The sequence below is a fragment of the Giraffa tippelskirchi genome, chromosome X, assembly GCF_054371585.1.
Source record: "Giraffa tippelskirchi isolate mGirTip1 chromosome X, T2T-mGirTip1v1.2.pri, whole genome shotgun sequence".
In the NCBI taxonomy this organism is placed as follows: domain Eukaryota; kingdom Metazoa; phylum Chordata; class Mammalia; order Artiodactyla; family Giraffidae; genus Giraffa; species Giraffa tippelskirchi.
The window spans coordinates 113,700,062-113,724,069 of NC_137289.1; the positions used below are offsets into that span (position 1 = coordinate 113,700,062).

At 42.8% G+C, this 24,008-nt stretch overlaps 1 protein-coding gene across 2 annotated transcripts in view; it reads right to left on the bottom strand.

The window, feature by feature from the left end:
• Nucleotides 1-24,008, bottom strand: part of LANCL3 (LanC like family member 3) — a 110,327-nt gene that overhangs the window by 12,483 nt on the left and 73,836 nt on the right. For both annotated transcript variants that reach the window (XM_081566512.1, XM_081566513.1), the window contains exons 2-3: nt 8,153-8,276; nt 6,752-6,949 (exon numbers count right to left, since the gene is read on the bottom strand). In XM_081566512.1, coding sequence (XP_081422638.1) covers nt 6,752-6,949; nt 8,153-8,276 — 322 coding nt within the window. The remainder of the gene's footprint in view (nt 1-6,751; nt 6,950-8,152; nt 8,277-24,008) is intronic.

Here is a 24,008-nt window from a genome sequence, read left to right on the forward strand (position 1 = left end):
TGAGCCAGTTATAACACCTTTCTGGTTCCCTCATTAATGTATGAGTTAAATAAAACTGTTGACATGTTTATTTTATATTTGTCTGAGAGTCATGATTTTATTCTCTTTTAAATATGTATCTCTGGGGACTTCCCTGGCAGACTAGTGATTAAGACTCCATGCTTCCAATGCAGGGGGCATGGGTTCGATCCCTGGTTGGGGAACCAACATCCCACATGCCTCACCATGTGGCAAAAAAGGAAAAATAAAGGTATTCTTTAACACTCTCTATGATGAAAACCTAACAATGGGCTCTCCTAAGCCAGTGCTTTCCAGAGAACCACTGACAATGGTCACCTATAGCACTATCCTCCTTCAGTTTTAGGAAGAAAGTGTCATTTCCACAAAGAATGATTTTTAAAAGAATTTCACTTAGTTAATTATGCATTCATTCATTCACTGTATCCATTCATTTGAAAGTATTCATTGATGATCTGTTGTATTCACAGCCCTAGGCAGGGCCAGCTTCATGGGCGGGTGACCTGTACAGCCTCACAAAGGACCTCCAGAAGGGCCCCACCCTGTACTGAAGGCTCCGTTGTTACCATCTTGAATTTCTTAATTCTTTTTCAAAAAGGGGTCTGCGTGTTTATTTTGTACTGGGTCCCCCAAATTATGTAGCCAGTTCCGGCCCTGGGTGATATAAAATAAATGACAACTCAACACAATGCCTGCCCTTCAGGAAGGCACTATCTAGAAAGGGAGAAAATAATATGTACTTGTGACAGATACATAATAAGACATGCAGTTTACGATGATGTTGGAACATAAAATGAATGGCGTTGAAAATCATACTAGAGGGATCAGAAAAGTAGAAGTTCCCAGAGGAGACTGTCAAGGGAAGCTTTGCTAGAAGTCAGGCTTTCTCCAGCACTGTGTAGGGTACATAGGAAACTGCAGGCCGGAGGAGATGGGGAGAGAGCATTCCAGGCATCAAATCAGCAAGGGCAAAGATTCTAAGCCACAATAAACAAGTCACATGAAGACCAGTGGGGCAGAGTGTTCTAAGCAACAGGACAATGGAAGGGTAGATTGCTTTCACATTTGGGATGATTTTACAAGTCCAACTGGGCACCTTGGACTGTATTTGTGGGCTGTAGGGAACCAGTGGGAGTGTTTTGTTGTGAATATTTTGGTTTATCTTTTTAATGATGATTACAGTTATAGACAAAATGCCCCACTGTGCAGTCAACCAAGACCTGAAGAAGGGCAACAGGGTAGCTATGAGCTGATCATGTCAGCAGAAAGATGACAGAGAGGCTAATGAAAGAGACAGCTCACAGGCTTGGTGGCTGCTTAGATATTAATTAAGTACCTACTATATACCAGGACAGTAGGAGGTGCTAAGATTTTTAAAAGCCCCTCCTTTCACAGTCTTTACAAACTAACTGGGGGCATTCATTAGGCCATGTGAAGGGAAAGCAAGGCATTGTGGAAGCACAGAGGGAGGATCCTAACCCACATGTGGAGGGAGGAAAGATCCATGAGGAATGTGACACCATCTAACCTGGGTACTGAAGGTGAACCAGAAGCCCTTGGCGCTCTGTCAGATCCCTTTTCTTTACCAGCAGGTGTCCCATCTCCCAGCTGCTGTGAGTTGGCTGCTGACAAAACTCACAGCTTCCCTCTTCTTGGGGGATATGCCCTCAGCCAAATGAGAGGCTAGGCAATGCACCCCCACCCCCAAGCAATTTTGGCCAATGACTAACAGACATATAGATCAGCTCCCTCTGCTTCAAGGCGGACCAACTCTGCAGTGTAATTTGTGGTTCTTAGCTACCCCCCTCCAGAATCCAGGTGAAGCTCCTGTCTAGGTGAGACAGAAAGCCCTTGGCCACCCAGCTCCTGCTCTGTCCCCTGGCCACTCCTCCCCTTCTCCCTCTGTGGAGCTTTTCACTTCAGTAAAACCAAACCACCCCCAAGGTTCCCTTCCTTCACCATGTTGGCTCCATGCCTCTGACTTTTCTTGGAATAGACTTCTCACCTTTCTTAGTCTGGCCAACTTATCTCAGGCATCACCTCCTCCAGGAAGCCTTCCTGGAACCTGGAGGACCACAGATGCCTCCTCTGAGCTCCCATCACTCCACAAATCTGAGCACTTATACAGTTATCATATTAAAATTACTTGTTTTTAAATATAATAACTTATTTTTAAATTGAAGTATAGTTGATTTATAATATTATATTCATTTTGGGTGTATAGGATAGAGATTCGGTATTTTCACAGACTAAACTCCATTAAAAGTTATTACAAGAAAATTGTAATTCCCTGTGCTGTACAACATATGGGCTTCCCTGGTGGCTCAGATGGTAAAGGGTCTGCCTGCAATGCAGGAGACCTGGTTGGATCCCTAAGTCGCAAAGATCCTCTGGAGAAGGGAACAACAACGCACTCCAGTATTCTTGCCTAGAGAATCCCATGGACAGAGGATCCTGGCAGGCTACATACAGTCCATGGGGTCACAAAGAGTAAGACACAACTTAGCAACTAAACAACATACAACATATCGTTGTCGCTTAGCTATTTTATACATAGTAGTTTGTATCTCTTAATCCCCTACCCCTATCTTGCTCCTCCTCCCTTCCGCCTACCCTCGGGCACCCGCTGTGCTCACGTTCAGTCGCTCAACTGTGTTCAACTCTTTCCAACCCCATAGACTGTAGTCCGCCAGGCTCCTCTGTCCATGGGATTTCCCAGGCAAGAATACTGGGGTGGGTTGCCATTTCCTCCTCCAGGGGATCTTCCCAACCCAGGGATTGATCCCATATTTCCTCCATTGGCAGGCAGATTCTTTACCACTGAGCCACCAGGGAAGCCCTCTGGTACCCCATTGGTACCCACTAGTTTGTTTTATCAGTAAGTCTGTTAAAATTGCCTGTTTTCATGTCTGCCGCCCCTCATATTGTGCCAGCTAACCAAGGGCAGGTACTCTGTCATGTTCATTTTTGCTCTCCGATCTGTGTCATGGTGTTTGACACATGTCAAGGCCTCCACAAATGACTGCTGACCCTATAACGTCTCATTTCTCACCCCAGTGCAGGCGGATGCTGAAGTGGAGATGAGATATGTAGAAGGAAGATGGGCTGAGATGGTCCCATTGCTAAACCAGGCCACTAGCCCCAGGCAGCTTAATGGGTATTGATCCTGTGGTTCTGGCCAGAGAGAAAGGGCCTCTTCCTGCAGCCCAGATCAAAGAATGGTACATGGAAGGGATCTTGAAAAACTCCTAAACCTATTGTCTTCTTACGTAACCTAGAGAAGTCCACAATCAGGTGGCTTAATCTAAAAGGAAAGAATGTTGGCTTTCTTTGCTTTTGCTGGGAACACTGTCATGTCATCATGGAAACACTGATTATTGTCCACTGACACGAAACTCCCAGGCAACAATGATATATGTCTTTGCCAAATATTAATACAACTGGGAAAAGGAATAATTACTTAAGAAATATGGTTTGGGAGACTGAATCTTTGAAAACATGTGATCTAGCAGAGCCTCATGATAGTCAGACTTGGTACATACTATTTCAACATCCTGTAGAATCAGCACACAGGTCCATTCTGGGATCTGTAATTGCACTGAAGTAGGGACTGTACAGCGTACACTACAAAGCTTAGTGGCCAAAGACAGCTGCACTGTACAAATCCCTGCTGTTATCTATTCAAAGTCACCCTTTGTAATTCACTATACTTCAATAAAAAAACAAACAACAAAGAAAAAAGTCACCTATCCAGGAGCCCTCATGAAATGATTAAAAAAAAATAGCTATACCTGTGTTTCACCCAGAGTAAAGAAAATGAACTGTCAGTGTGACCACAGTAATGATGTAACATAATGCCATCCAGACTTTATTTTAGCCACAGCATTTGTTTTAATGATTTTGTAAATAGTTTTCATCTTGTATTTCAGAATCACTAAGGCTAGGAAGGGGTCAGGTGAATCTGCCTGCATCTAGTGAGAAAAACAACGTTTCACTAGGTATTTATAAATGTGAGTGTCTGCAAATTGTTGGGGCCATATCCCTCAGGAATGGCAAGGGACCACAGGATAAAAGGGATCTGTAGTGATTAAAAAAAAAAAAGACAGTTTCCCTACTCCATCTCCACGTACTCCTTTCACAGATGAAGAAACAAAAAAGCACAAAAGAAATAAAGTGGTTTTCTCAAGGTTACTTAACTGGTTAGTGTTGGAGCTACAATTAGAATCCAGAGTTATTAACTTAAGCGTCCAGAAGTATATTCACACCGCATAAATGATAACTAAGGCTGTCACCTGTAGAGGTGGGTTGAAGGAAATTCAACAGGAAACAATTATAGCGGGAGATAAGATATCATTGATGAAATTCCACATTGTGGACTATTTCTGGCAGGTTTTTAATCACAGAATCAGCCTGCTGCCCCAAACCATCTGTACTGTTCATAAATCTACTCTCAAAAAAAAAAAATGTTTTCCTCACACAAGTGAGAATTATTTTTCTAGGTCATCTCCTGCTTTAGAATTTTTGGAGAGCTTACTGTTGCCAACTTCAGAGGAATCTTGATGATTTTTAACCTGCACTTATCAGATTTGTAATCCCTCTTGGTGCTATTTTTAGCACATCTCTTAAAAGGAAGACCGATACCCTTGAGATGGAAGTGGTGGTTGGCAGACATAATGGGCTCCATTTGGTTGTTTATTCTTTTGTGAACTGGCTTATTTCTGGCAGTCTGGTGAATACGTGGGGTGAATGCTTTTGCTTTGCAACCTACATTTAATCTTACCAAGATACTCAACATGAATGATATATGAGAATAAAGTCCTCGGGGTAATGAATCCTATGCTGTACTGTTATGGTCCATGATTTACAAAGACAGATGGGATGTGAAGTACAGTACAGAAAGAATGGAGTAACTGTCCTTCAAGATCCCCACATCAATTAAGTGACCCAGCCACTTATTTCAGTAGACAATCTGCCCACTCTTTACAGGGCTTTTACTATACATTGGATCCTTTTAAAATAGGCTGTATTTAATTTGGGACATTTCCAAAATTCAAGGATCCTGGGGTGCCTGAAGGATATCCAATGTCCATCACTGCTAATGATCAAAGGGAATAGGAAATGAGAGTGTTGAGCGTAACATGAAGAGTTATCATTTTCAGAATGGTAAATAACTGCTGTTTTTCTTCAAGAAAAAGTTCAAAGCCAGAAAAAAAAATGGACTCAAATGATCACTGGTGGGAATTAGCCTGGACATAATGTATAATGCCCTGGCGCTGGTACAAGCGCACACAGGAGCCTTTGAAGTCCTCCCTTAAGTAAAAGTGGCAGGCAGAGAAAATCTAGCCAATGGACTAAGACTTCTATTATTTGTCATCTCAGACAGTACTGAAGTAAAAAATGAAATTCCACTTGGATTAAAGAACGTTACATAGGTAAGGAGGGGAAAGGAAGTAATAAAAATCAGGTAACAAACTAAGACAAATCAAATATATTTTAAAGTTGTACTCACTCATGGCAATGAATCATAGCCTTGAAAATTAAATACACTCCTAATCAAAAATGTGTGTTATTTCGGTATTTTAAGTCTCTCCCTTGGCCAATTGACCAAAATGAATTGTTTTCTCTGAATTTAACTTATTTTGAATTGCATCTTCTCTAAGGCCTAATTAGTGGTGTAATGGGGTTAAAAAAAAGAAAGAAAGTGAAAAGATGGGGTCTGATAAGTTTCCAGGCTCAATTCCAGCGAGTTCACTGCAAATGGCTTCTCATTTCTCTAGACTTTTCATTAAATGATAATGGAAACTGTCATTTGAAGACAAATTACAGAACAGTCCATCTTAAACCTTAATGTGCATACAAATCGACTAGGGACCTTGTTGAAATGCGGACTGGGATTCACTGGGGCTGGGGTGGGGCCTGAGATTCTCGAGACCCAACAAGCGTCCAGGTGGCCTGTGCCACTGGTCCAGGGACCACGTTTTGAACTGTGAGGTTCCAGACCTGCACTGTCCCATGAAGCCCCTGAGCGCCTGCAGCATGGCTAGTCTGAATCAGGATGGGATGTAAGTCCAACATATACACGGGATTTCAAAGACAATATTTCAAAACTGTGAAATCCTTCTTGATTTTTAAATTGGCTGCATGTTGAAATAACATTTGGGATGTACTGAAAGTGTTAGTCACTCAGTCGTGTCTGACTCTTTGCAACCCCATGGACCATAGCCCGCCAGGCTTCTCTGGCCATGGAATTTCCCAGGCAAGAAATATAGGAATGGGTTGCTGTTTCCTACTCCAGGGAATCTTCCTGAACCAGGGATCGAACTCCAGTCTCTTGCATTGCAGGCAGATTCTTTACTGTCTGAGCTACCAGGGAAGCCCCTTGGGGTGTATTGGGGTAGCTCTATTATGAAAATTAATTTCACCTGTTTCTGTGGTTTTACTAGGGCTACTAAACAGTTAATTTCATTTATGGCTCATATTATATTTTATTGGAGAACACTAGTTTAATTTGTATGCAAATAGATACTGATCATTTATATTTTAAACACAGGATCATTTCTGGAGATCTTTAACCGATGGAGACTTTTCTGGCTTTGAAAAGTTTTCTCTTGACCTTTTCACCTCCCATGATAATGGTGTAAGGTGAGAAATACCCTCACTTCTCAGAAAAGGCATGTGTCCTTGGCTAAGCCCGCTGAAAGCCAATGTTTTCAGATAAGAATGGGAGTGAGACCTGGGGCGCCGTGGCACCAGTGCACCAGCTCATTCTCCCTCTCGATGGCCTCGCCGAGCTCAGGGGGCCAGTTGCAGTTCTGTTCCTGCTCCATAAGGAAGTCCACACTCTGCCACACCAGCTCCTGGTCTGAGGGCTTGAGGTGCTCATGGTAAGAAAGAAGCATCTGGAGGATGGACGATAGGCCATGAGCTGCTCCTATACAGACAAGAGAAGCATTGTTAATTCAATTGGGAGGAGGACCAGTTTGAAGTCTGGGCCCAAGTATGACAAATGGATGAAGGGGATGGGGAAAGCCAGGCATTCTGGGCAAAAGGAACAGGCACAAAGGTTTGTTTGCTGGAGACTATGCTGGACAGAACCAAGGAAGGGAAAGAAAAAGCTGGAATTTGGAGAGGGAGGCAGGCGATCTACAATGGGCCCTGCAAGTCATGCTGGCAAGGGGTGATGGGGAGACTATGAAAGATTCAAATGGGGAATAACCAACTTTCATTCACAAGCCTCATATCTCAAAAGTAGCCATTGTGATTCGGTATTCTGTTAGTGTGTGTGTGTGTGTGTGTGTGTGTGTGCGCGTGTGTGTTCGGTATTCTGTTAGTGTGTGTGTGTGTGTGTGTGTGTGTGTGTGTGTGTGTGTGCGCGTGCGCGTACTCAGTTGTGTTCAACTCTTTGCGAGCCCATGGACTGTAGCCTGCCAGGCTCCTCTGTCCATGGGATTTCCCAGGAAAGAATACTGGAGTGGGTTGTCATTTCCTTCTCCAGGGGATCTTCCCTACCCAGGGATCAAACCCGTGTCTCCTGCATTGGCAGGCGGATTCTTTACTACTAATTCACCAGGGAATTAATCCATTAATATTAAAAACTTGAAGATGTCAGTGGCTGAATCCTGCTTCCCTGTGCACAGGTACTAATGGCAGTGATTGTATAAGCTGTTTAACTTTCAGCAAAAATAGGCCAATGAATTCACAATCAAGAATAAAGTATTTTAGTCTGTAGTGATCCCTGGTGGATCAGTGGTAAAGAATCTGCCTGCCAATGCAGGAGGCCTAGGTTTGATCCCTGGGTCAGGAAGATCCCCTTGAGAAGGGAAGGGTTACCCACTCTAGTATTCTTGCCTGGGAAATCCCATGGACGGAGGAGTCTGGCGGGCTATAGTCCATGGGGTCGCATAGAGTCAGATGTGACTGACTGACACACACACACACACACACATTGTTGAAACAGTTACCTTTCTGACAGGTAGACTCTGAAAATAAATATGAAATTGTGCTTTGAAGTATCCATCAATATTTATTTTCAAATGGCTTTTTAAAAGGTTCCCAGTGATAGTGATGACCTATGTAAAAGCTGTTATTAGAGACTGCCTTCCTCCTCCAGGCCTTGGCCAACACCTTCACTCACCCAAGTATTCGGTTCCATAGTAAGAATACATCAGCGGGAATGGCTTCCTCTTTTTCATAGCATACTGTTTCCCAGAGTCCAGGATGGCCTGGCAAATTGATTTGATCTGGGCTGGGGTCAGCACCTGAGTAAGGAAATCCAGAAGCAGAAGTCAAGTCAGGATCTTCGTTATTCCTCTGACACCAGATTTTCTTGCTTAAATAGTCCATCAGCATAAACCCCCCACACTCCTCTTTTTCTTTGTAAATAAGCTCAGTCCACCACACCTTTTTTTAAAACCACTGATTCTCTCTCTGCTGTCAAGTTTATCTCCCCTCTTCAGAAAATTTGCCGTTCTGATGGCAAACACAAATCTTTACTGCTATAGGCTTTTGTAAAAGGCAAAGACCACCTTACAGCTATTATGTCATTAATCCTTGTCAAAAGAACAAGCAGTTGCTCAGAAAAGAACAAAGACTGGTCCTAAGTGACCATGCTTAACAAAGCTGTTACTCCTGATATATGGCATGGGTCTGGCTCAGACAATGGGCCTTCAGTTTGTGTCATTTTGACTGTGCTTATAAAGCCACAATTCTATGACAAGCTTCTACACGACAGACTCACTAGAGCCTGCTTTTGCAGTCTCTGAAGGGCTTCCTAGTTGCCTGCCAAGGCAGGAGACACAAGAGACGTGGGTTCTATCCCCAGGTGGGGAAGATCTCCTGGAGGAGGAAATGGCAACTCGTTCAAGTATTCTTGCCTGGAGAATCCCATGGACAGAAGAGCCTGGTGGGCTATAGTCCACAGGGTTGCAAAGAGTGAGACCCAACTGAGTACAGCACAGCACAGCAGAAGGAAACCAAAGTCCAGTAAGGACCAATACAAAAGAACTTTCACTATCAAAATGACTCTGGGCACTTCCCTTTGGTCCAGTGGTTAAGATTCCCTGCTTCCACTGCAAGGGGCACGGGTTCCAGCCCTGGTTGGGGAACGAAGATCCCACATCAGAAACAAAATGACTGAATACTGCTGCTGCTGCTGCTAAGTTGCTTCAGTCGTGTCCGACTCTGTGCGACCCCATAGATGGAAGCCCACCAGGCTCCCCCGTCCCTGGGATTCTCCAGGCAAGAACACTGGAGTGGGTTGCCATTTCCTTCTCCAATGCATGAAAGTGAAAAGTGAAAGTGAAGTCACTCAGTCGTGTCCGACTCTTCACGACCCCATGCACTGCAGCCTACCAGGCTCCTCTGTCCATGGGATTTTCCAGGCAAGAGTACTGGAGTGGGGTGCCATTGCCTTCTCCGAATGACTGAATAGAGGATGGCCAAAAGGCAATGCGTGACATGCCGTCTCCCATATTTTATTCAATTTCCCCACTGTAAGTTTGAGGGCAATAGAGATTAAAATGTTCTCAAGCCTACAAAGCATCACTGCAATTATTAGGGTTCTGCTCAGGTTTGCAATGTTCTCTGCCACCCACTCAGCCTCAGGGCTGACTGGATGCTCCCTCTGGCACCCTCTCATGTCCCCATTACTCTTGGCATAGCACCCACTGTGTTCTCTCTTTCTCTCTAGTGGATGATCAGATGCAAAGACTGTGGCATCTCATCATTTTGGTATCCTTGGTTGTTAATGCTGAGCCTGAGGGGGCCTTTGGTCACTGATGAGTGAGTAAGAGCCAGGTGTACTGGCATGAAAAGCAGAGGCCTCCCTCTCCTCTTTCCTTTACTCCACCTGCCCCCTTCCCCTTCCTTCCGAAATTATTTCTTTTTTTTTTCCAAAATTATTTCTTAAGCCCTTACTATCATGTGGCAGGAAAGCCTGTCCCAGATGCTATAGACATAACAGTGAACAGGATGACAAGACCTTTACTCTCATGAAGTCAACCTTCCAGAAAGGCAAACCTATGTAAGAAAAGTACTAGTCAGAGTAACCAAAAAACAGAAAAATCACCTACAGTTCAGCCTTGGCATAACTGAATGAATCTGGGATCAAGTCTGTTGGATTTTGTTTTTTCTCTAAAGACTCACACATAAAATTTTCCTATGTGGTATCTACCATCTGACTCACCCAATCCTTTAGAAATAACTAATGATTTCTTAAATCATGACTTGCTCTTCTGATTTACCCAACATTAGAAGGGGCTTCCCAGGTGGCACTAGTGGTAAAGAACCCGCCTGCCACTGCAGGAGACTAAGAGACACAGGTTAGATTCCAGGGTTGGAGAGATCCCTGGAGAAGGAAATGGCAACCCACTCCCAGTATTCTTGCCTGGAGAATCCCCACTGACAGAGGAGCCTGGTGGACTATGGTCCATAGGGTCACAAAGAGTCCAACATGACTGAAGCAACTTAAGCATGCATGCAAGCACAGAAGGGCAAACTATAATCCAGGTTTTGGCCTCTTCAAATCGAGCATTTAATTTGGAAAAATAATTACATAAAAAGGAAGTTGTTCATTAATTTGCCAGTTAACATTACTGAGCTACTAGTCCAGTGAGGTCCTCTATTAGGTATTGTGGGGGAACTCTAGAAAGCCTGGGAAACATTTTTTTTAGACAAAAGTCTACAATAGAGCAATTAAAGTTCACAAGCCCACCTCACACTGGTCAGAATGACCATCATCAAAAAGTCTGCAAATAATAAATGCTGGAGAGGGTGTGGAGAAAAGGGAACCAACCCTCTTAGACAGTTGGTGGGAATGTAAGTTGGTGTAGCCACTATGGAGAACAGCATGGAGGTTCCTTCAAAAACTCAAAATAGAAACACCACATATGTCTGGAGAAAACTCTAATTTGAAAAGATATATGGACCCCAATGTTCACAGCAGCACTATTTATAATAGCCAAGACAAGGAAGCAACCTAAATGTTTATCAACAGAGGAATGTGTAAAGAAGATGTGGTTTATATATACAATGAAATATTTCTCAGCCATAAAAAAAAAAAATGAAGCAATGTCATTTGCAGCAACATGGATGGACCTAGAGATTATCATACTAAGTGAAGAAAGTCAGACAGAGAAAAACAAATATCATATGATATAATTTATATGTGCAATCTAAAAAATGACATAAATGAACTTATTTACAAAACAGAAATAGATTCACTGACAGAATAAACAAACTTATGGTTACCAAAGGGCAAAGGGGGGGAAAGATGAATTAGGAATTTGGGATTAACAGATGTATATTGCTATATATAAAACAGATAACCAACAAGGATCTACTGTATAGCACCAAGAACTATATTCAGTGTCTTGTAATAACCTACAAGGGAAAGTAATCTGAAAAAGGGAATATATATCCGCTGGATCATCGAAAAAGCAAGAGAGTTCCAGAAAAAACATCTATTTCTGCTTTATTGACTATGCCAAAGCCTTTGACTGTGTGGATCACAATAAACTGTGGAAAATTCTGAAAGAGATGGGAATACCAGACCATCTGACCTGTCTCTTGAGAAACCTGTATGCAGGTCAGGAAGCAACAGTTAGAACTGGACATGGAACAACAGACTGGTTCCAAATAGGAAAAGGAGTATGTCAAGGCTGTATATTGTCACCCTGCTTATTTAACTTATATGCAGAGTACATCATGAGAAACGCTGGGCTGGAAGAAACACAAGCTGGAATCAAGATTGCCGGGAGAAATATCAATAATCTCAGATATGCAGATGACACCACCCTTATGGCAGAAAGTGAAGAAGAACTAAAGAGCCTCTTGATGAAGGTGAAGGAGGAGAGTGAAAAAGTTGACTTAAAGCTCAACGTTCAGAAAACTAAGATCATGGCATCTGGTCCCATCACTCCATGGGAAATAGATGGGGAAACAGTGGAAACAGTGTCAGACTTTACTTTTTTGGGCTCCAGAATCACTGCTGATGGTGACTGCAGCCATGAAATTAAAAGACGCTTACTCCTTGGAAGGAAGGTTATGGCCAACCTAGATAGCATGTTTAAAAGCAGAGACATTACTTTGCCAACAAAAGTCCGTCTAGTCAAGGCTATGGTTTTTCCAGTGGTCATGTATGGATGTGAGAGTTGGACGGTGAAGAAAGCTGAGCGCCGCAGAATTGATGCTTTTGAACTGTGGTGTTGGAGAAGACTCTTGAGAGTCCCTTGGACTGCAAGGAGATCCAATCAATCCATCCTAAAAGAGATCAATCCTGGGTGTTCATTGGAAGGTCTGATGTTGAAGCTGAAGCTCCAATACTTTGGCCACCTCATGCGAAGGGTTGACTCATTGGAAAAGACCCTAATGCTGGGTAGGATTGGGGGTGGGAGGAGAAGGGGACTACAGAGGATGAGATGGTTGGATGGCATCACCAACTCGATGAACATGGGTTTGGGTAGACTCCAGGAGTTGGTGATGGACAGAGAGGCCTGGCGTGCTGCAATTCATGGGGTCGCAGAGAGTCGGACATGACTGAGCGACTGAACTGAACTGATATATATATATATAAAATATATAAGTGAATCACTTTGCTGTACATCTGAAGCATTGTAAAGCAACTTAAATTTTTTCTTTAATTAAAAAAGATAAGTTCATGAGCCCAGGCAGGTGTGGAAAGAAACTGTAGTGCAGAGCATGTAATACATCAGCTTCACTAAGACTTTGGGTCCTCGTTTTCCATTTGGTTGCTCAGAAACAATTACAGGTATGCCATGAGTTTCAACTTAAATTTCTCTTTTATTAGGTACCTATCTTTGCCTCTTGGGTTTACTCCTTCCTGTCTAACATTCCCAAAGACCTATGTTCCGACACCTTCTTACCATCATTTCAAGGCTTAGCCCCAGGTCTTTCCTTAGCTGAACAGCCCATTTCTCTTATATTTTCCACTCTGCATCTATCAAATTGCTATCAAAATTTCAATTTGCCACTAAAAACATCTTTGTGCCTTTATTGGCATCAACTGATCTCATATTTGGTCTGACTCTACCTAACACCTTGCATTATCAGTCTCATATCAACCCTGGCATCCTGGCTCACTCTCAGAAACTTGCCAAGAGCCTCAAAAGGCATGAACCTAAAAGGAGTCTATCCTGGTACCATTCATAATTTCCTGGGAATATATTTGGCTCTTCACCTGAACTGAGGTCCTGTCTGCCTCTACTGGTCTTGAATACATACAACAGAGGCAGTTTTTGTGACAGGAAAAGACCACTGGAGTTTCAGGGTATGTAATCATTTGAATGACTAAAGTTCTCCCTGTTTGACTTTCGTGCTGATAATTGAAAACTGGATTACTTTTTTCTCCATTGAACATATATTCATGTCTCCTTTTCCTCCACCTGCTTGTTTTTCTTTTTTCTTTTCTCTATTTTTTGACCACACAGTGCTGCATAGGAGATCTTAGTTCTCTGACCAGGATTGAACCTTCGCCCCCTGCAGTGAAAGCTTGGTGTCATAACCACACTGGCCCACCAAGGGACGTCCCATCCACCTGCTTGTTTTCAACCCAGAAAAAAAAAAATCAACTTTGGTTCTATGTGGTGCCCTCTCTTTTCCTTTCCACTCCTAATCCACAGCTCCGAATAGAGAATGAGTTTATAAAATATTGCAAAACCTCCCTGGTCATGCATCATGTCTGGGCGGTTTCCTCTTATCTCTCAGAAACACTGTGAAAAACAAAGAGAAACGGTGCTTGTTGGGCTGGATAAAGACCAGTTATGCGTGCAGTTCTTTATCGCTGGGAACAGGCAAGACCTACCCTTGGCTTTATTGATCAGCAAATAAAAAGTGAAGAGTGAAAAGTGCACAGAGGAGACCATTGAGGAAGAGGGTCCTGGTCTCACCATCCTTCCCTCCAACACACAGTACATTAGGAAGAAAGGAGATGACATGGTGGGGGTGTGGGGGTGGACAGTGGCTGCTTCATGTTCTCTCATAGGTCTGCCCTCTCCAATATCCCTCCAGGTCCCACTCCCAGCGCAGAGTAACACATGAGCATACATACCTTGAAGAAGATGGCCTCCCAGCTTCTGAAACCTGCTGAAGCCTTAGGAATGAGGAAACAGCATTTCCACTGGGGGGAAAGGAGTGACTGGGGGTGGCAGAGAGGGGCTCTCCACCCATTAGGCCTTTATCAAAACACACCCAAATTCCCTCTCCTGTATTTGTAGCACATAATAAGGTTATTCGTGTACTGATGTCTTGGATGGATTTGGTTCTCTTTTCTAATTATTTTTTTTACTATAGTTGATTTCAACTGTTGTGTTAATTTCTGCTGTACAGCAAAGGGACTCAGTTATATACGTATATACGTTCTTTTTATATTCTTTTCCATTACAGTAATCACAGGATATTGAATATAGTTCCCTGTGCTACCACACTAGGACTTTGTTGATTATCCATTCTGTATGTGATCGTTTGCATCTGCTAATCCCACACTCCCAATCCACCCCTCCCCCAACCCACCTCTGCCTTGGCAACCACAAGTCTGTTCTCTATGTCCGTGAGTCTCTGCTTCAAAGACAGGTTCATTTGTGACATATTTTAGATTCTACATATAAGTGACAGCATATGGTATTTGGATTTGGTTCTTTAAATAAATTTTTTACACTGAATTGAAATAAATTAAGATATGTCAAACATGCAAAGCAAGTCTCTGGTGGTTTGGTGTAAATAGTTTCATTAGTTTAGCTGATTCCCTTTGCTGGTCCTTGAACAGAGGTATTTGTTGTGAAAGAGTCCTGTGGGGCTGGGCTGTGAGCAAGAAGAGATGAGAGCGCAATAAAGCTCATGCTATGTTGCTTGGCCTCAACCTAAAGGTCAAGCTCTGATGCAACCACCTCCCTACTGAGGATACATGATCTTTGTTAAGGAAATAAACGAAATGGGCTAAGCCACAGAAAGCCTGCCTCACCACAGACCCCTTTTCAGAGTGAAGTGTCCCACCCACAGGCCCTCTGAAGTGGCAGTCTTTGCTAGCTTGCTATCAACCATGGCCAGCATGAGCAAGCAACAGTCCAAAATGCCCTGAGTAGGTGACTGCCCAGCCAGATGGAATGCAAAAGGTCACTCCAATATCATGCCAAACACACATGTAACAGAGCAAGAATCTAACACAGTTAATGTCAGGTTAGCTGACATGAGGTGATTTCCTCCAGCAATGTATTTCACCCACTCCTTTGCCCCACCATTCTGGTGGTGGCACAAGTTTCTGCTTCAAGAGAGAAAAAAGCCATTTGATGATCAGTGAACACCAAAATGACTTTTTTTTAGGTTTTTAAAAAAATTTATTGGAGTAGAGTTGATTTACAATGTCATGTTAGTTTCAAGTATACAGCAAAGTGATTTGATTATACATATACGTATATTTATTCTTTAATCTTTTTTTTTTTTTTTGGTTGCACAGCAGGGCACATGGCATCTTAGCTCCCCGACAAGGGATTGAACCCACATCCCCTGCACTGGAAGTGTGGAGTCTTAACTACTGGACCACCAGGGAAGTCCCCCTATTCCTTCTTTATGATACCCATGGAGATAATAGCTCTGAGCAAAAAAGGCTTTTGAGTTGTTGAGATCACGGGTATTTTAGTACTTAAAGCTGATAAGATAAACAACAGACTTGAAAGCTATATAGAGTCTGCTGCTGCTGCTAAGTCGCTTCAGTAGTGTCCGACTCTCTGCGGCCCCATAGACGGCAGCCCACCAGGCTCCCCCGTCCCTGGGATTCTCCAGGCAAGAATACTGGAGTGGGTTGCCATTTCCTTCTCCAGTGCATGAAAGTCAGGATGGAGCTAAAGCTGTTCAAGGTGGGCAGAGGTGACATGGAACAGAAACCAGGAAGTTGAAAGTCAGTGTGGGGTTCTGCTGTCCTAGCTCCACTCCCTTGCAACAGGCATTAGGAAAGATCCTATCATCTCCTGAAAAGGTTTGGAAAATTATAGGTAGTTAGGATGTATACCCCCTCCTCCCACCTGGAATTTGGGGAGATGGCAGACTCAGAGATGTGGCTCTTGTCTCAGGGTCTGAGGCCAGTAACAGAGATACTGCTACATAGCATGTCCACAAGAGAGACAGAAGCAATCCCAAGTTTACTGTGGGTACCATGGTGGAGCAGAAAAACATCCCATATCCAAAAGTAAATTTGTCTAACAAAATTCCCTGTCCAAATTTAGAAGTTAGGGAAATTTTTTTGGTACAAAGTCGAAATACAAACAAATGGTTAGAGGCCTCTTTGGGGCTTTGATTCAGTTGAAAGCCACTAGGTTACAGATAAGAGCCAGGCCTTCAGGAAATCTCTGGAGTGGGTGGAGATGTATGCAAGGTGTTGAGAAGACAAAAACTTACAGGAGTTGCTTTGACGCAGAAGAAGCTTAAAGAGATAAGGTACAGCTAAGGGAGGCAGGCTTCGCCTGGTGGTGCAGTGGTAAAGAATCTGCCTGCCAATGCAGGAGACATGGGTTTGATCCCTGGGTCAGGAAGACCCCCTGGAGAAGGAAATGGCAACCGACTCCGGTGTTCTTGCCTGGAGAATTCCATGGACAGAGGAGCTTGGTGGGCTACAGTCTATGGGGTCACAAAGAGTTGGACATGACTCAGCAACTGAGCATGCAGAGCTAAGGGAAGGCTTTCAAACAGGAAACAGATATTGATGAATCAGACAATTTACATTATGTGATTGGCCTGTGCTGGGCACTTTGAGAGAAGATATATTTTTCTTTCTTTTTTTTTTTGTGATGTGGATCATTGTTTAAAGACTTTATTGAACTTGTTCCAGTACTGCTTCTGTTTTATGTTTTGGTTTTTTGGTTGTGAGGCATGTGAGATCTTGGCTCCTTGATTAGGGATTGAGCCAGCACCCCCTGCAATGGAAGCCGAAGTCTTAACCACTGGTCCACCAGGGAAGTCCCAAGAGAAGATATAATCTCAATAAATAGACTTAACATCTGAATCATTTAAATAATGAAATATTTTGCATTTGTTTAAATTCTCAAAGTAATGATCTATAGGGGTAAGGTGGAGGGAGAGAATATTGAGGGCTTCACATAGGGAGAGGGACATGAACTAAGCTTTGAAGGACAGTTGCTGCTGCTGCTGCTGCTAAATCACTTCAGTCGTGTCCGACTCTGTGTGACCCCACAGACGGCAGCCCACCAGGCTCCTCTGTCCCTGGGATTCTCCAGGCAAGAATACTGGAGTCAGTTGCCATTTCCTTCTCCATGAAGGACAGTTAGGAAGTGAATAAAGGAGGTGGGGGGAGGGAGAGAGGGTATTTTAAGTGGTGGGATGGAGAAAACCTTGTATATTACAGCCAGGCTTCCCAAACTGCAATGTGCACTTGTTAAAATGCAGATTCTGATTCTGTGAGTCCGGGATGGGACCAGGACTCTATAGTTCTAACAAGCTCCCAGGTGAGGTTGCTGCTGGTCCCTAGACCATACCTGAAGCAGGAAGGGGTTATGGGAGCAGGGAGGCTGCCTGCAGGAGAGGATTTATCTTGAAAAGGGTGAGAACTTAGACGGAAGGAACTGTAGGAAGTTTCCAAAGAACATTGGAGGAAGCAAGAGCATGCCCCAGGCAAGAACATCGCAGCTGTAATTTCAAAGACCACAACCTAGGAAAGAGAAGCGATAACAATGGGAAATTCTCTCCCATTTTGTGGTGTGGAGGAAAAAGTCCCTCCAAAATCTGCAAACCCCAGTGGGGAGCTCTCTTAGCCAATGTGGCCAGGTTTGTTATTTTCTTAATTAGTCTCCAAATAGAGCGCGTGTGCTGGTGCAGAAGGAACAAGTCCCTTGCATCTAGTTTTCCTGATGCTCTATGGCCATTATTATGCTGGGCGATGAGGAAAGGGAGGGAGGTTACTCTAGTTAATGATTATCTTCCAATCATCAAAGGGATTCAGCAGAGAATTTCACTTACAAACATTTGGTCCTGGACACTTTTTCAAACTTGTTTCTTTTCCCTTCTCATGTTGAGACACCCAAGCCAGGAAAACATTGGGAACCAGAAAAGCAAAACAGGTTTTACCCCATTCCTGCAGACTGACTGCTGGCTTGAAAGACTTATTATAAGTACCTGGTAACCCAGTCTGCAGCACGTGTCACTAGATGATTTTGTTCTGTTTCCTCCAAGACACGAAATGTCTCAGAGCCTGAGCTGCCTTTTCTACAAAAATAGGCTCACAATGATTTGCCCATCTACCCCCTCAGGTGACAGTGAGATGTATTTTAAAAAAGCAGTTCCCATTTGGGGTTAGCAGATGCAAACTGGTATATATAGAATGGATAAATAACAAGATCCTACTGTATAGCACAGGGAACTATACTCAATATCCTGTGATAAACCACAATGGAAAAGAATTTGAAAAAGAATGTGTGTATATATATATATATATATATATATATATATAAACTGAGTCACTTTGCTGTACAGCAGAAATTAACACAACACTGTAAATCAACTATAATTTTTTTAAAAAGCAAAAAAAAAAAAGCAGTTCCAATTAGCAAATTCCAATTTGATTAAGCTGATAATTGTATTTAGCTCTAGGTCATAGTGAACATCAGCCTTAGTCAATCGTGTCAGTTGTCCCCACTGTCCCTTGCCAGATATTCAGTTCTCAGCAGTCCGTGAAGCTAGAGTTGGCTATGTGACCTCATTTTGATCAATAGGGAAATCTGCTGAGGTGGGAGCTTCCTGGAACGCTCTTGATTTCAGCATAAATGGAAGTAAAATGGACACACTTGGCTTTTCCTGCCTTTCCTCTTTTTGGCGCCTTGAATGTTTATGTGAGGCCTGGAGCTATAGCAGCCATTTTGCATCCTGAGGCAATAAGCTTGTGGATGACATGCCAACATCCAAAGAACAATAGATGAGACATCACTGGGCATCTGTACCACAACCAGGACCACCTATCTCCAGTCTTTTGTTATGAGAGAAAAAGTACTTCCTTTTTTAAAGTCACTGTTCATTGGATTACTTACAAACTCACATCAACTGGGCAGCCATAAAGTGCCAACCTAACAGCACTGCTAACATTCATTTCCCTGTAAAGCAATTTTTGCCCACATACTCCTCTGTTTCCATGGAAACCTCTAGCTCTGGAGCTCTTTACAGTGAAACTGACTGCCTGAGTGGACAAATTCAAATGCAGTTTTTAGTGCTGGCAGTACTCACAAGGTTGTGATTGATTTTTCTTGTTAAGTGCTATCCTAGAGCCCAAAGACAAAGCCTAGCAAACACACTGTCACCTTGCTGCCACTGCCCTGTGTGACCTCCCTACTTCTTGCACTTATCCTGCTCCAGGTCAGGGACAGGGGACACTCTCCAAGCTGCCCCAGGACAGTAGATCCTCAAAGTTGATGTGGGGAGACAGCGAGGAGACTTGTGAGAGCCTCAGCAACAAGTTCTGTGAAGCAATCACCTTCTATACCAGGAACCACTGTCACCTCAACTTAAGTAACTGTATTATGTACTACCTGCTCTGTCACTTGAGAGAGAGCTATTCACGAAAACGGTCCTAGAAGAACAGTATCTGAACCATTTGTGACATTTTAAGGCTTAATAACTCTTTTGTCTAGATGTTTTGGACAGAATAAGCTGAAAGGGTTTCTTTGCCATGGACCTGTGGGAATGATGGGTGCCCTGAAGGTCAGAAATGGGGGAGAGAAGGCAGATATGCTTTAAAACAGCTTAAATCTTTTAGTTTTCTTTCCCCCCCAATATCTTAAAATACATTTTTAAATAAATGTGTTCCTGGGGTCTAAAGGAAGCTAAGGCCATAAATGGTACCTTCTCTGCATGCAAAATAAAACCTAAAGATGTTGGGGTGGTGGGGTGGATTGGATGACCATGGTGGGAAAATTTGGAATTTTTGGTTTTGTGACTATATGACCCTGAGTGAGTGATGTAACCTCTCTGCTTGCACAGTCTTCACTGGTAAAATGAGGTAGCTGGGGCTGCCCTGGTGGCTCAGAGGTAAAGAGTCCACCTGCCAGTTCGGGAGACATGGGTTCGATTCCTGCTCCAGAGACTCCACATGCCATGGAGAAGGTAAACTGGCGTGCTCTAGAGCCTGGGGTCCACAACTACTGAACCCAAGTGCCTAGAGTCTGTGCTCCACAATAAGAGAAGCCACCGAAATGAAAAGGCCATGCACTGCAACTAGAGAGTACCCTTGGCTCGCCACAACTAGAGAAAAGCTTGCACAGCAATGAAGACCCAGCATAGCCAAAAATCAAAATTAAAAAATTTAAAAAATGAGGTAGCTGACCAAATAAGTTCCTGGGGCCTTTCTGGTTCATGACGGTTTATAAATATGCATCTAACTTTCCTTCTTCCTCATGTATCATTGAGGCACTGGAAGGAATTCTCTGCATGATCGTGTTTGAAGTGGTTCCATCATGGTGACACTGTGCTTTCAGGTACTTCAAAGGGAAAATGATTCTGGTTTCTTGTTTTCTTGTATCTTTTCAGAAACAGTTTTAGCCAGGGATCTTTAGGAAAGCTATATCCTAAGATTCCAAAAGAACCCCTTTCTATATAAAGAACACATTAAAAAGGGAGATTTGGGTGAGATGTATGGAGAGAGTAACATGGAAACTTACTTTATCATAGGTAAAATAGATAGCCAATGGGAATTTGCTGTATGACTCAGGGAACTCAACCTGGGGGTCTGTAACAACCTAGAAGGGTGGGATGGGGAGGAAGGTGGGAGGGATGTTCAAGAGGGAGGGGACATGGGTGTACCTATGGCTGATTTGTGTTGATGTTTGGCAGAAGCCAACACAATACTGTAAAGCAGTTATTCAATTTAAAAAAATTAAAAAATGTTTAAAAAAGGAGATTTGGGGTGACTTGGGCATGCAAGTATGCTGGAGGGAGCTGCCAGCCCTCCCACCCCTTTAGGGGCCAGGCAGCCAGGATGAACACAAGCATCTCTGTGGCTGCTTTCAATTTTCATTTTGGGGCCAGGGGAAGGAAGAGGAGGAAGAACGGATCTCAGGAGGGGCTGGCTCTGAGGTTGAAGAGGAGAGGAGAGTCAAGTATTAGATTGACACCTTTACTCTGTTAAGTACACTCCCCAAAGCCGCCTCCTTAGGTTTCAGCATCCGCAAATTCCACGTGGTTGCTGTGCAATGAACACAGCTAGGGAGGCCCCATCCTGGTCCTTATAAAGGCTTGGGGATAGTGAACCACCAGGATGTATAACCAGTACTAAGCAAAGTAGGATTTATAACCTTGTAAGTTAGTAAGTAAGGTCTTTGTCATACAAAACATTTATCCTGCAAATATTTATGGAGCCCTACACTTGGAGAACATCTGTCAACAAAAGAGAGAAAAATCCCTGCCATTGTGGAGATGACATTCCACTCTGAATACATTCATACTATGTTCCATATTTTATTACCCCCAATATGTCTTGTGCAGCCACTCTCCATCATTTGTTATTATTTTAATGGGGCTGTCTTCAGAAAGAAATCAATGTTAAGTAAATTGTGTGCCTCATCTCAGGTTTCCTGGGGAACATTTTAACAGGAGATGAAATCCATTCATAGGTTCCAGTGTTCAATGGAGGCTAATCACCAGAAGTGTAAGGATGGACACAGGAGAGAAATGGCCAGCTGGCCAGTTGCTGTAGCAGATAATTCCTGGGAAATGTTTAAAAACAGAGGCCCTGCTCTATACTAAGACTTTATAGGAGGTAGAACTGAACACTTATCTTTCTTTTTTCTTTTTTTAAAAAAAAGGTCCACTCAGGATGCTGGGGCACAGACACTGCTTTACAGGGCTTTGCATTGCAAATCCAGCATGATTTAGTATTGAAAATAGCACAGGTGGTTAGAACAAGGAACACAGCTTAATCTTATCTGGTTCACGTAAGCTGGGCTGTTTTTATTCCTGGTCACAGAGTAGACTCTTAATTATAAGCTTAATGCCAGGCATGTCTCTGTATATATGCTTCACTGGTTGTAACACAAAATATTACCGACCATTTACCAATTATTCTGCTAATGCAGGAGAAGCAAGAGACATGGGTTTGATTCCTGGGTTGGGAAGATCCCCTGGAGAAGAAAATGGTAAACCATTCCGGTATTCTTGCCTGAAAAATTTCATGTACAGAGGAGCCTGGTGGGCTACAGTCCATGGAGTCGCAAAGAGTTGGATACAACTGAGCACGCACACACACACACAAAAGCATGCATCTCCAGGATACTGAAAGAGCAGCTCAATGTTTAATATGTGAAGCATGAAGATATATTAAATATAGAATTATTAGGCTGGTACAAACGTAATTGCAGTTTTGGATAGTGAATTTTAAATCATTGTAACTAGGCTCAAACACATCTTTATTAATCAAAATATGAACCATTACAATCAACACATTTTTGCCAATAAGATATAAGTTTGTTTATTCCTGAAGCATAAAAATCCATGCTTCAGGATTCAAAGAACTTTTGGAAAGCATTTTCTGCATCCTGTTGGTTGTGGAAGCATTTTCCCTGCAGAAAGTTGTCAAGATGCTCGAAGAAGTGGTAGTCAGTTGGTGAGACGTCAGGTGAATATGATGGATGAGGCAAAACCTCATAGTCTAATTCATTCAACTTTTGAAGCATTGGTTGTACGACATGTGGTCACGTGATGTTGTGGAGAAGAACTGGACCCATTATGTTGACCAATTCCAACTGCAGGCATTGAAGTTTTTGGTGCATCTCATCGATTTGCTGAGCCTACTTCTCAGATGTAATGGTTTCACCAGGATTCAGAAAGCTGTAGTGGATCAGACTGGCAGCAGACCACCAAACAGTGACGATGACTTTTTTTTTGGTGCAAGTTTGGCTTTGAGAAGTGCTTTGGAGCTTATTCTCAGTCCAACCACTGAGCTGGTCATCACTGGTTTTCACATAAAATCCACTTTTTGTTGCATGTTACAGTCCGATCAAGAAATAATTTGTTATTGTTGCACAGAATAAGAGAAGATGACACTTCAAAACAATGATTTTCTTGATTTGTGGTCAGCTCATGAGGCACCCACTTATCGAGAGCCTTTTCACCTTTCCAATTTGCTTCAAAGGCCAAATGACTGTAGAATGGTTCATGTTGAGTTCTTCAACATCTTCTCATGTAGTTGTAAGAGGATCAGCTTCGATGATTGCTATCAGTTGGTCATTGTCACTTTCCAATGGCTGGTCACTGCACTCCTTATCTTCAAGGCTCTCTTCTCCTTTGCAAAACTCCTTGAACCACCACTGCACTGTACGTTGGTTAGCAGTTCCTGGGCCAAATGCATTGTTGATGCTGCAAGTTGTCTCCGCTGCTTTATGACCCATTTTGAACTTGAATAAGAAAATTGCTCGAATTTGCTTTTTGTCTAACATCAATTCTATAGTCTAAGTGTAAAATAAACAGCAAGTAATAAGTCATTAGCAAAAAACATAAAGCAAAAAATGCACATTAAAGTGATGGATAACATAACCACATTTATTTAAGAATGTATTCTAATATCAAAGGCAAATTTCAACAATGCAAAAACTACAATTACTTTTGCACCAACCTAAAATAGTAATGAAGAGGCACTTACAAAATAAAGCATCCCAAGTACACGATGAAAGAACTCCAGACAAAATTGATCCAGGTGATAGATGCATGTGAGATATACAGATTTACTGTGAGAGGTGGAGAATTTGGACTTCTACTCTAGTACATCAATGTCCAAGGGAAAGAAGTACCTAGGGCCACTAGTTAGGATGTCCACAGCACCTTAATTCCTATTCATAAGCTTTATTCATAAGACCTGGAAATATCCTAATTGTCCACCGATAGAATGAATAAATTTGAAACACTCGCACAATGGAATACTACTCAACAATAAAGATAAAAAATTACTGATACCTACAACAGGGATGGAGCTCACAAACATACTGAACTAA